Below are 12500 nucleotides of genomic sequence, written 5' to 3'. Positions count from 1 at the left end.
AGAGTTGTTGCCAGAGAATTTCATTTTCAGCCCAGAACCTCCACATCCGTCTCCTTTACCTGCGGGCCACCATATTTCTGTCTGTAATAAAGGCTTTTTCTGTGGAGGAAAACAAATTCTGATTGGCTGGGCCTGGCTCCCCTGTGGCTTGGCCTGGCTCCCCAGTGGATGGGTCTGGCTCCCCTGTGGCTTGGCCTGGCTCCCCTGTGGCTTGGCCTGGCTCCCCTGTGGCTTGGCCTGGCTCCCCAGTGGATGGGTCTGGCTCCCCAGTGGCTGGGCCTGGCTCCCCAGTGGCTGGCCCTGGCTCCCCAGTGGCTGGGTCTGGCTCCCAGTGGCTGGGCCTGGCTCCCCAGTGGATGGGCCTGGCTCCCCAGTGGCTGGGCCTGGCTCCCAGTGGCTGGGCCTGGCTCCCCAGTGGGTGGGCCTGGCTCCCCAGTGGCTGGGCCTGGCTCCCCAGTGGCTGGGCCTGGCTCCCAGTGGCTGGGTCTGGCTCCCCAGTGGCTGGGCCTGGCTCCCCAGTGGCTGGGCCTGGCTCCCAGTGGCTGGGTCTGGCTCCCCAGTGGCTGGGCCTGGCTCCCATGGGTGGGCCTGGCTCCCCAGTGGCTGGGCCTGGCTCCCCAGTGGCTGGGCCTGGCTCCCACGTGGCTGGGCCTGGCTCCCCAGTGAGCTGGGCCTGGCTCCCCAGTGGCTCCCCACGGGCCTGGCTCCCCAGTGGCTGGGCCTGGCTGGGCCCCAGTGGGTGGGCCTGGCTCCCCAGTGGCTGGGCCTGGCTCCCCAGTGGGGGCCTGGGGGTGGGCTGGCTCCCCAGTGGCTGGGCCTGGCTCCCCAGTGGCTGGGCCTGGCTCCCCAGTGGGTGGGCCTGGCTCCCCAGTGGCTGGGCCTGGCTCCCCAGTGGGTGGGCCTGGCTCCCCAGTGGGTGGGCCTGGCTCCCAGTGGCTGGGCCTGGCTCCCCAGTGGGTGGGCCTGGCTCCCCAGTGGGTGGGCCTGGCTCCCCAGTGGCTGGGCCTGGCTCCCCAGTGGCTGGGCCTGGCTCCCCAGTGGCTGGGCCTGGCTCCCCAGTGGGTGGGCCTGGCTCCCCAGTGGGTGGGCCTGGCTCCCCAGTGGCTGGGCCTGGCTCCCCAGTGGCTGGGCCTGGCTCCCCAGTGGCTGGGCCTGGCTCCCCAGTGGGTGGGCCTGGCTCCCCAGTGGGTGGGCCTGGCTCCCCAGTGGCTGGGCCTGGCTCCCCAGTGGGTGGGCCTGGCTCCCCAGTGGGTGGGCCTGGCTCCCAGTGGGTGGGTCTGGCTCCCCAGTGGCTGGGCCTGGCTCCCCTGGGCCTGGCTCCCAGTGGCTGGGCCTGGCTCCCCAGTGGGTGGGGCTCCCCAGTGGCTGATCCTGGCTCCCCAGTGGCTGGGCCTGGCTCCCCAGTGGCTGGGCCTGGCTCCCCAGTGGTGGGTCTGGCTCCCCAGTGGCTGGGCCTGGCTCCCCAGTGGCTGGGCCTGGCTCCCACGTGGCTGGGCCTGGTTCCTCAGGGCTGGGCCTGGCTCCCCAGTGGGTGGGCCTGGCTCCCAGTGGCTGGGCCTGGCTCCCCAGTGAGTGGGCCTGGCTCCCCAGTGGGCTGGGCCTGGCTCCCCCCACGTGGCTGGGCCTGGCTCCCCAGTGGGTGGGCCTGGCTCCCCAGTGGCTGGGCCTGGCTCCCCAGTGGGTGGGCCTGGCTCCTCAGTGGCTGGGGCTGGGCCTGGCTCCCAAGTGGCTGGGCCTGGCTCCCCAGTGGCTGGGCCTGGCTCCCCAGTGGCTGGGCCTGGCTCCCCAGTGGCTGGGCCTGGCTCCCCAGTGGCTGGGCCTGGCTCCCCAGTGGCTGAGCCTGGCTCTCCAGTGGCTGAGCCTGGCTCCCCAGTGGCTGAGCCTGGCTCCCCAGTGGCTGGGCCTGGCTCCCCAGTGGGTGGGCCTGGCTCCCCAGTGGCTGGGCCTGGCTCCCCAGTGGCTGAGCCTGGCTCCCCAGTGGCTGGGCCTGGCTCCCCAGTGGCTGGGCCTGGCTCCCCAGTGGGTGGGCCTGGCTCCCCAGTGGCTGGGCCTGGCTGGGTGGGCCTGGCTCCCCAGTGGCTGGGCCTGGCTCCCCAGTGGGTGGGCCTGGCTCCCCAGTGGGTGGGCCTGGCTCCCCCCCAGTGGGCCTGGGCCCCAGTGGCCTGGCTCCCAGTGGGTGGGCCTGGCTCCCCAGTGGGTGGGCCTGGCTCCCCAGTGGCTGGGTCTAGCTCCCCAGTGGCTGGGCCTGGCTCCCCAGTGGCTGGGTCTGGCTCCCCAGTGGGTGGGTCTGGCTCCCCAGTGGCTGGGCCTGGCTCCCCAGTGGGTGGACCTGGCTCCCCAGTGGCTGGGCCCCTGTCCAGTCTTGAGAAATATTTTAATTGACTAATTTCCCTGTATGCCTTAATTCAGTAATATTTTTGAAATTGTTGGATTTCTATGTTTGTTCAGTATACAACAAAGTTCTGTAGATGAGCTCTCGACTGGCGCAGCGGTGTAACGCACTGTATCTCAGTGCAAGATGTACTACTACAGTCCTCGGTTCGAATCCAGGCTGTATCACATCCGGCTGTGATTGGGAGTCCCCATAGGACGCCGCACAATTGGCCCTGGCGTCGTGCGGGGTTTGGCCGGGGGGGTCGGGCCGTTATGATAAAAAATAATTTGTTCTTGACTGACTTGGCTAGTTAAATAAAGGTTAAATAAAATAAACAATGTGTTTTTAGTTTTGTCTTCATGGGGTATTTGTGTGTAGATTGATTTAGAATAAGGCTGTAATGTAATAAAATGTGTTGAAAGTCTGAGTACTTACTGAAGGCACTGTATTGTATGTATGGAGTCCTGTGAAGTCATGTCAACCTTGACCTGCGGTAATCAGCTGCCTTTTCAATTTAATTTAATAAGAGACTTTTTATTTTATTAATTTATTTATTTAACCTTTATTGAACTAGCCTAGTCAGTTAAGAACAAATTCTTATTTACAATGACGGCCCTACCAAAAGGCAAAAGGCCTCCTGCGGAGACTGCGATTAAAGATGTAGGACAAAACACACATCATGACAAGAGAGACACCACAACACTACATAAAGGGAGACCAAAGACAACAACACAGCATGGTAGCAACACAACATGACAACAACATGGTAGCAACACAACATGAGAACACAGTATGGTAGCAACACAACATGACAACACAGCATGGTAGCAACACAACCTGACAACACAGCATGGTGGCAACACAACATGACAACCCAGTATGGTAGCAACACAACATGACAACCCAGTATGGTAGCAACACAACCTGACAACACAGCATAGTAGCAACACAACCTGACAACACAGCATGGTAGCAACACAACATGACAACACAGCATGGTAGCAACACAACATGACAACACAGCATGGTAGCAACACAGCATGGTAGCAACACAACATGACAACCCAGTATGGTAGCAACACAACATGACAACCCAGTATGGTAGCAACACAACATGACAACACAGCATGGTAGCAACACAACATGACAACACAGCATGGTAGCAACACAACATGACAACACAGCATAGTAGCAACACAACCTGACAACACAGCATGGTAGCAACACACCATGACAACACAGCATAGTAGCAACACAACCTGACAACACAGCATAGTAGCAACACAACATGACAACACAGCATAGTAGCAACACAACCTGACAACACAGCATGGTAGCAACACAACATGACAACACAGCATAGTAGCAACACAACCTGACAACACAGCATGGCAGCAACACAGCATGGTAGCAACACAACATGACAACCCAGTATGGTAGCAACACAACATGACAACCCAGTATGGTAGCAACACAACATGACAACCCAGTATGATAGCAACACAACATGACAACACAGCATAGTAGCAACACAACCTGACAACACAGCATGGTAGCAACACAACATGACAACATGGTACAAACATTATTGGGCACAGACAACAGCACAAAGGGCAAGAAGGTAGAGACGACAATACCTCATGCGAAGCAGCCACAACTGTTAGTAAGAGAGTCCATAATTGAGTGTTTGAATGAAGAGATAGAGATAAAACTGTCCAGTTTGAGTGTTTGTTGCAGCTCGTTTCAGTCGCTAGCTGCAGAGAACTGAAAAGACGAGCGACCCAGGGATGTGTGCTTTAAGGACCTTTAACAGAATGTGACTGGCAGAACGGGTGTTAAATGTGGAGGATGAGGGCTGCAGTAGATATCTCAGATAGGGGGGAGTGAGGCCTAAGAGGGTTTTATAAATAAGCATCAACCAGTGGGTCTTGCGACAGGTATACAGAGATGACCAGTTTACAGAGGAGTATAGAGTGCAGTGATGTGTCCTATAAGGAGCATTGGTGACAAATCTGATGGCCGAATGGTAAAGAACATCTAGCCGCTCGAGAGCACCCTTACCGCCAATCTATAAATGACGTCTCGACTCTTGATCAGGGCCCGCAAGGAAAGGGTGCACTGTGGGTCTCAGGCTATGATCACCATACTGTAGCAGTCTGTCATCATGCTATCCTTTCATACCGGGTACCATCACATAACTACCCTATTAATAATAACAGGGCTCACACACACACACACACACACACACACACACACACACACACACACACACACACACACACACACACACACACACACACACACACACACACACACACACACACACACACACACTAGTCCCTGCCCTTCTAATATCCTGTGGGAAACAGAGTGGGGAAAGGCAGAGATGAAATCAGGGGCTGATGAAAGCTTGATCAACAAGACGTTTATTAAAACAAGTTAATATAAAGTTGAAACAGAATTCTCTAAATTCCCCAGAGTGTAATACGTAACGGATGGAAGGCTGGGAGGCTGTGTCATTGATATAGAACTCACCTGGAGGCTGTGTCATTGATATAGAACTCACCTGGAGGCTGTGTCATTGATATAGAACCCACCTGGAGGCTGTGTCATTGATATAGAACTCACCTGGAGGCTGTGTCATTGATATAGAACTCACCTGGAGGCTGGAGGCTCACAGGCTGTGTCATTGATATAGAACTCACCTGGAGGCTGTGTCATTGATATAGAACCCACCTGGAGGCTGTGTCATTGATATAGAACTGTGTCATTGATATAGAACACCTGGAGGCTGTGTCATTGATATAGAACTCACCTGGAGGCTGTGTCATTGATATAGAACTGTGTCATTGATATAGAACTCACCTGGAGGCTGTGTCATTGATATAGAACTCACCTGGAGGCTGGTCAGGCTGTGTCATTGATATAGAACTGGAGGCTGTGTCATTGATATAGAACACCTCACCTGGAGGCTGTGTCATTGATATAGAACCCACCTGGAGGCTGTGTCATTGATATAGAACTCACCTGGAGGCTGTGTCATTGATATAGAACCCACCTGGAGGCTGTGTCATTGATATAGAACTCACCTGGAGGCTGTGTCATTGATATAGAACTCACCTGGAGGCTGTGTCATTGATATAGAACCCACCTGGAGGCTGTGTCATTGATATAGAACCCACCTGGAGGCTGTGTCATTGATATAGAACTCACCTGGAGGCTGTGTCATTGATATAGAACTCACCTGGAGGCTGTGTCATTGATATAGAACCCACCTGGAGGCTGTGTCATTGATATAGAACTCACCTGGAGGCTGTGTCATTGATATAGAACTCACCTGGAGGCTGTGTCATTGATATAGAACCCACCTGGAGGCTGTGTCATTGATATAGAACTCACCTGGAGGCTGTGTCATTGATATAGAACTCACCTGGAGGCTGTGTCATTGATATAGAACTCACCTGGAGGCTGTGTCATTGATATAGAACTCACCTGGAGGCTGTGTCATTGATATAGAACCCACCTGGAGGCTGTGTCATTGATATAGAACCCACCTGGAGGCTGTGTCATTGATATAGAACCTGGAGGCTGTGTCACTGTGTCATTGATATAGAACTCACCTGGAGGCTGTGAACTCATGGAGGCTGTGTCATTGATAGAACTCACCTGGAGGCTGTGTCATTGATATAGAACCCACCTGGAGGCTGTGTCATTGATATAGAACCCACCTGGAGGCTGTGTCATTGATATAGAACCCACCTGGAGGCTGTGTCATTGATATAGAACCACCTGGAGGCTGTGTCATTGATATAGAACTCACCTGGAGGCTGTGTCATTGATATAGAACTCACCTGGAGGCTGTGTCATTGATATAGAACTCACCTGGAGGCTGTGTCATTGATATAGAACTCACCTGGAGGCTGTGTAGAACTCACCTGGAGGCTGTGTCATTGATATAGAACTCACCTGGAGGCTGGCAGATATAGAACTGTGTCATTGATATAGAACTCACCTGGAGGCTGTGTCATTGATATAGAACTCACCTGGAGGCTGTGTCATTGATATAGAACTCACCTGGAGGCTGGCAGGCTGTGTCATTGATATAGAACCCACCTGGAGGCTGTGTCATTGATATAGAACCCACCTGGAGGCTGTGTCATTGATATAGAACTCACCTGGAGGCTGTGTCATTGATATAGAACCCACCTGGAGGCTGTGTCATTGATATAGAACCCACCTGGAGGCTGTGTCATTGATATAGAACCCACCTGGAGGCTGTGTCATTGATATAGAACTCACCTGGAGGCTGTGTCATTGATATAGAACTCACCTGGAGGCTGATGTCATTGATATAGAACCCACCTGGAGGCTGTGTCATTGATATAGAACCCACCTGGAGGCTGTGTCAGATATAGAACCCACCTGGAGGCTGTGTCATTGATATAGAACCCACCTGGAGGCTGTGTCATTGATATAGAACCCACCTGGAGGCTGTGTCATTGATATAGAACTGGAGGCTGTGTCATTGACCTGGAGGCTGTGTCATTGATATAGAACTCACATTGATATAGAACTGGAGGCTGTGTCATTGATATAGAACTCACCTGGAGGCTGTGTCATTGATATAGAACTCACCTGGAGGCTGTGTCATTGATATAGAACTCACCTGGAGGCTGTGTCATTGATATAGAACTCACCTGGAGGCTGTGTCATTGATATAGAACCCACCTGGAGGCTGTGTCATTGATATAGAACCCACCTGGAGGCTGTGTCATTGATATAGAACCCCTGGAGGCTGTGTCTGGAGGCTGTGTCATTGATATAGAACCCACCTGGAGGCTGTGTCATTGATATAGAACCCACCTGGAGGCTGTGTCATTGATATAGAACCCACCTGGAGGCTGTGTCATTGATATAGAACCCACCTGGAGGCTGTGTCATTGATATAGAACCCACCTGGAGGCTGTGTCATTGATATAGAACCCACCTGGAGGCTGTGTCATTGATATAGAACTCACCTGGAGGCTGTGTCATTGATATAGAACTCACCTGGAGGCTGTGTCATTGATATAGAACTCACCTGGAGGCTGTGTCATTGATATAGAACCCACCTGGAACCCACCTGGAGGCTGTGTCAGGCTGTGTGTCATTGATATAGAACCCACCTGGAGGCTGTGTCATTGATATAGAACTCACCTGGAGGCTGTGTCATTGATATAGAACTCACCTGGAGGCTGTGTCATTGATATAGAACCCACCTGGAGGCTGTGTCATTGATATAGAACTCACCTGGAGGCTGTGTCATTGATATAGAACCCACCTGGAGGCTGTGTCATTGATATAGAACCCACCTGGAGGCTGTGTCATTGATATAGAACCCACCTGGAGGCTGTGTCATTGATATAGAACCCACCTGGAGGCTGTGTCATTGATATAGAACCCACCTGGAGGCTGTGTCATTGATATAGAACCACCTGGAGGCTGTGTCATTGATATAGAACTGTGTGTGTCATTGATATAGAACCCACCTGGAGGCTGTGTCATTGATATAGAACTGGAGGCTGTGTCATTGATATAGAACCCACCTGGAGGCTGTGTCATTGATATAGAACTCACCTGGAGGCTGTGTCATTGATATAGAACCCACCTGGAGGCTGTGTCATTGATATAGAACTCACCTGGAGATATAGAACCCACCTGTGTCATTGATATAGAACCCACCTGGAGGCTGTGTCATTGATATAGAACCCACCTGGAGGCTGTGTCATTGATATAGAACCCACCTGGAGGCTGTGTCATTGATATAGAACCCACCTGGAGGCTGTGTCATTGATATAGAACCCACCTGGAGGCTGTGTCATTGATATAGAACTCACCTGGAGGCTGTGTCATTGATATAGAACCCACCTGGAGGCTGTGTCATTGATATAGAACCCACCTGGAGGCTGTGTCATTGATATAGAACCCACCTGGAGGCTGTGTCATTGATATAGAACCCCTGGACCTGGAGGCTGTGTCATTGATATAGAACCCACCTGGAGGCTGTGTCATTGATATAGAACTCACCTGGAGGCTGTGTCATTGATATAGAACCCACCTGGAGGCTGTGTCATTGATATAGAACCCACCTGGAGGCTGTGTCATTGCTGTGTCATTGATATAGAACTCACCTGGAGGCTGTGTCATTGATATAGAACCCACCTGGAGGCTGTGTCATTGATATAGAACCCACCTGGAGGCTGTGTCATTGATATAGAACTCACCTGGAGGCTGTGTCATTGATATAGAACCCACCTGGAGGCTGTGTCATTGATATAGAACTCACCTGGAGGCTGTGTCATTGATATAGAACCCACCTGGAGGCTGTGTCATTGATATAGAACCCACCTGGAGGCTGTGTCATTGATATAGAACCCACCTGGAGGCTGTGTCATTGATATAGAACCCACCTGGAGGCTGTGTCATTGATATAGAACATTGATATAGAACCACCTGGAGGCTGTGTCATTGATATAGAACTCACCTGGAGGCTGTGTCATTGATATAGAACTCACCTGGAGGCTGTGTCATTGATATAGAACCCACCTGGAGGCTGTGTCATTGATATAGAACCCACCTGGAGGCTGTGTCATTGATATAGCTGTGTCATTGATATAGAACTCACCTGGAGGCTGTGTCATTGATATAGAACCCACCTGTGAACTCACCTGGAGGCTGTGTCATTGATATAGAACCACCTGGAGGCTGTGTCATTGATATAGAACCACCTGGAGGCTGTGTCATTGATATAGAACTCACCTGGAGGCTGGCAGGCTGTGTCATTGATATAGAACCCACCTGGAGGCTGTGTCATTGATATAGAACCACCTGGAGGCTGGTAGGTTAATTCTGTAAATAGAACTGTTTCCCCACCTGGAGGCTGGCAGGCTGTGTCATTGATATAGAACCCACCTGGAGGCTGTGTCATTGATATAGAACTCACCTGGAGGCTGTGTCATTGATATAGAACCATGGAGGCTTCTCATTTTGGAGGCTGTGTCAGATATAGAACCCACCTGGAGGCTGTGTTTCCATTAACTGGGCATTGACTGATTGCTCTTGTGTCTGGTATGATCAGAGACCGAGGCTGTGTCAGATATAGAGAAAGAACTCAGACAGTGTCCAATAGCTGTGTCATTGAGAGAGACAGAGAGAAAGAAAGATGAAAGAGAGAGAGAACCCACCTGGAGGCTGTGTCATTGATATAGAACGACAACGGAGAATGAGAACTCACCTGGAGGCTGAGATATAGAGGAGGCTGGTCAGGCTGTGTCAATTGATATAGAACTCACCTGGAGGCTGTGTCATTGAGGAGGCTGAAGAGAGAGAGAGAGAGATATAGAAACCAGAGAGAGAGAGTGAAAGAGAGAGAGAGAGAAAGAAAGATGAAAAAAAGAGAGAGCGAGCGACAACGAGAATGAGAGAGAGAGAGAGAGCGACAATGTGAGTGAAAGAGAGAGAGAGAGAGAGAGAAAGAGAGAGAGAGAGAAAGAAAGATGAAAGAGAGAGCGAGCGACAACGAGAATGAGAGAGAGAGAGAGAGCGACAATGTGAGTGAGAGAGAGAAAGAAAGATGAAAGAAAGAGAGAGCGAGCGACAACGAGAGTGAAAGAGAGAGAGAGAGCGACAAAGTGAGTGAAAGAGAGAGAGAGAGCGACAATGTGAGTGAAAGAAAGAGAGAGCGAGCGACAACGAGAGTGAAAGAGAGAGAGATAGAGCGTGGGTCTGCCTGGACACAGCTTCTGTCCCTCCGAGAAATGTCAGCCTGTCCGTCTGAATTAAAGCCATACAGAATGAGTGATGGCATTATGGAAGGTGCTGACTGAGGAGAGGGATGGAGGAAGTGGGGGGTGTGAGAGGGTTTTTAGTTCATGTGGAACGGCCTCGTTAGTGAGAGGTCGTTGTATTGACTGAGTGGACAGACAGACGGATCAATGAAAAGCTGCCTGTCATCCGTAGGCTACTGTCGCTAAACCTGACTGCATCAAACACTGTGATAGAGGCTGTAATACTGAAAATAGTCTTTTTTTAGTTCTAATCAGAAAGAAAAGACTTTTCTAAATCGAGTCATGAAATGCATGCTTTGAGCTAAATGGTGTGTTTTGCTTAGGGTTTGTTGATGGTAGATCAGTGTTAGCTGCACGGTGTTGTAGAGAGAGAAACGGAAATAGAGAGAAAGGACCAGAACGTCCAATCAATCAGGATAAACCAAATTACAACACAGTCAAAACAACACTACATTACTTATTGTGAAACACAAGTACGACAGTACACCGTGGCTAAATATTTGGCCATGGTTACTGATCAAAACCTTAGAATAACCTTGACAAAATACAGGCTCAGGGAGCACAGCCTTGCCATTGAGAAGGGTAGACACAGGAAAACCTGGCTCCCTGTAGAGGAAAGGCTGTGCAACCACTGCACCACAGCAGAACCTGGCTCCCTGTAGAGGAAAGGCTGTGTAACCACTGCACCACAGCAGAACCTGGCCCCCTGTAGAGGAAAGGCTGTGTAACCACTGCACCACAGCAGAACCTGGCTCCCTGTAGAGGAAAGGCTGTGCAACCACAGCAGAACCTGGCTCCCTGTAGAGGAAAGGCTGTGTAACCACTGCACCACAGCAGAACCTGGCTCCCTGTAGAGGAAAGGCTGTGCAACCACAGCAGAACCTGGCTCCCTGTAGAGGAAAGGCTGTGTAACCACTGCACCACAGCAGAACCTGGCTCCCTGTAGAGGAAAGGCTGTGTAACCACTGCACCACAGCAGAACCTGGCTCCCTGTAGAGGAAAGGCTGTGTAACCACTGCACCACAGCAGAACCTGGCTCCCTGCAGGAACCTGGGTGTAACCACTGCACCACAGCAGAACCTGGCTCCCTGTAGAGGAATGGCTGTGCAACCACTGCAGAACCTGGCTCCCTGTAGAGGAAAGGCTGTGTAACCACTGCACCACAGCAGAACCTGGCTCCCTGTAGAGGAAAGGCTGTGCAACCACAGCAGAACCTGGCTCCCTGTAGAGGAAAGGCTGTGTAACCACTGCACCACAGCAGAACCTGGCTCCCTGTAGAGGAAAGGCTGTGTAACCACTGCACCACAGCAGAACCTGGCTCCCTGTAGAGGAAAGGCTGTGTAACCACTGCACCACAGCAGAACCTGGCTCCCTGTAGAGGAAAGGCTGTGCAACCACTGCACCACAGCAGAACCTGGCTCCCTGTAGAGGAAAGGCTGTGTAACCACTGCACCACAGCAGAACCTGTCTCCCTGTAGAGGAAAGGCTGTGTAACCACTGCACCACAGCAGAACCTGGCTCCCTGTAGAGGAAAGGCTGTACAACCACTGCATCACAGCAGAACCTGGCTCCCTGTAGAGGAAAGGCTGTGTAACCACTGCATCACAGCAGAACCTGTCTCCCTGTAGAGGAAAGGCTGTGCAACCACTGCACCACAGCAGAACCTGGCTCCCTGTAGAGGAAAGGCTGTGCAACCACTGCACCACAGCAGAACCTGTCTCCCTGTAGAGGAAAGGCTGTTTAACCACTGCACCACAGCAGAACCTGTCTCCCTGTAGAGGAAAGGCTGTGTAACCACTGCACCACAGCAGAACCTGGCTCCCTGTAGAGGAAAGGCTGTACAACCACTGCATCACAGCAGAACCTGGCTCCCTGTAGAGGAAAGGCTGTGTAACCACTGCATCACAGCAGAACCTGGCTCCCTGTAGAGGAAAGGCTGTGCAACCACAGCAGAACCTGTCTCCCTGTAGAGGAAAGGCTGTGTAACCACTGCACCACAGCAGAACCTGGCTCCCTGTAGAGGAAAGGCTGTGCAACCACTGCACCACAGCAGAACCTGGCTCCCTGTAGAGGAAAGGCTGTGCAACCACTGCACCACAGCAGAACCTGGCTCCCTGTAGAGGAAAGGCTGTGCAACCACTGCACCACAGCAGAACCTGGCTCCCTGTAGAGGAAAGGCTGTGCAACCACTGCACCACAGCAGAACCTGGCTCCCTGTAGAGGAAAGGCTGTGCAACCACTGAACAACAGCAGAACCTGGCTCCCTGTAGAGGAAAGGCTGTGCAACCACTGCACAACAG

The 12500-nt window shown here is 52.2% G+C and overlaps 2 protein-coding genes across 16 annotated transcripts in view; one reads left to right on the top strand and one right to left on the bottom strand.

Moving 5' to 3' along the window:
• The window catches only part of stau2 (staufen double-stranded RNA binding protein 2), a 346269-nt gene that overhangs the window by 199490 nt on the left and 134279 nt on the right, over positions 1–12500 (top strand). The gene's annotated exons all lie outside the window — the stretch shown is intronic.
• LOC127912941 (uncharacterized) overlaps positions 10606–12500 on the bottom strand; it is a 1952-nt gene continuing 57 nt past the window's right edge. Inside the window, exons 1-4 of one of the 15 annotated variants that reach the window (XM_052484070.1) lie at positions 11815–12113; positions 11465–11614; positions 11083–11232; positions 10606–11040 (exon numbers count right to left, since the gene is read on the bottom strand). In XM_052484070.1, the coding sequence (XP_052340030.1) occupies positions 10638–11040; positions 11083–11232; positions 11465–11614; positions 11815–12053 (942 nt within the window). In that variant the 5' untranslated portion in view covers positions 12054–12113 and the 3' untranslated portion in view covers positions 10606–10637. Of the gene's footprint in view, positions 11233–11315; positions 12114–12206 lie in introns of those variants that run through there. The other 14 variants (XR_008084196.1, XM_052484063.1, XM_052484065.1 and 11 more) reach the window with 14 other exon arrangements.

The sequence above is a fragment of the Oncorhynchus keta genome, chromosome 28 (assembly GCF_023373465.1).
Source record: "Oncorhynchus keta strain PuntledgeMale-10-30-2019 chromosome 28, Oket_V2, whole genome shotgun sequence".
Lineage (NCBI taxonomy): Eukaryota > Metazoa > Chordata > Actinopteri > Salmoniformes > Salmonidae > Oncorhynchus > Oncorhynchus keta.
This window is presented reverse-complemented; position numbering and strand designations above follow the sequence as displayed.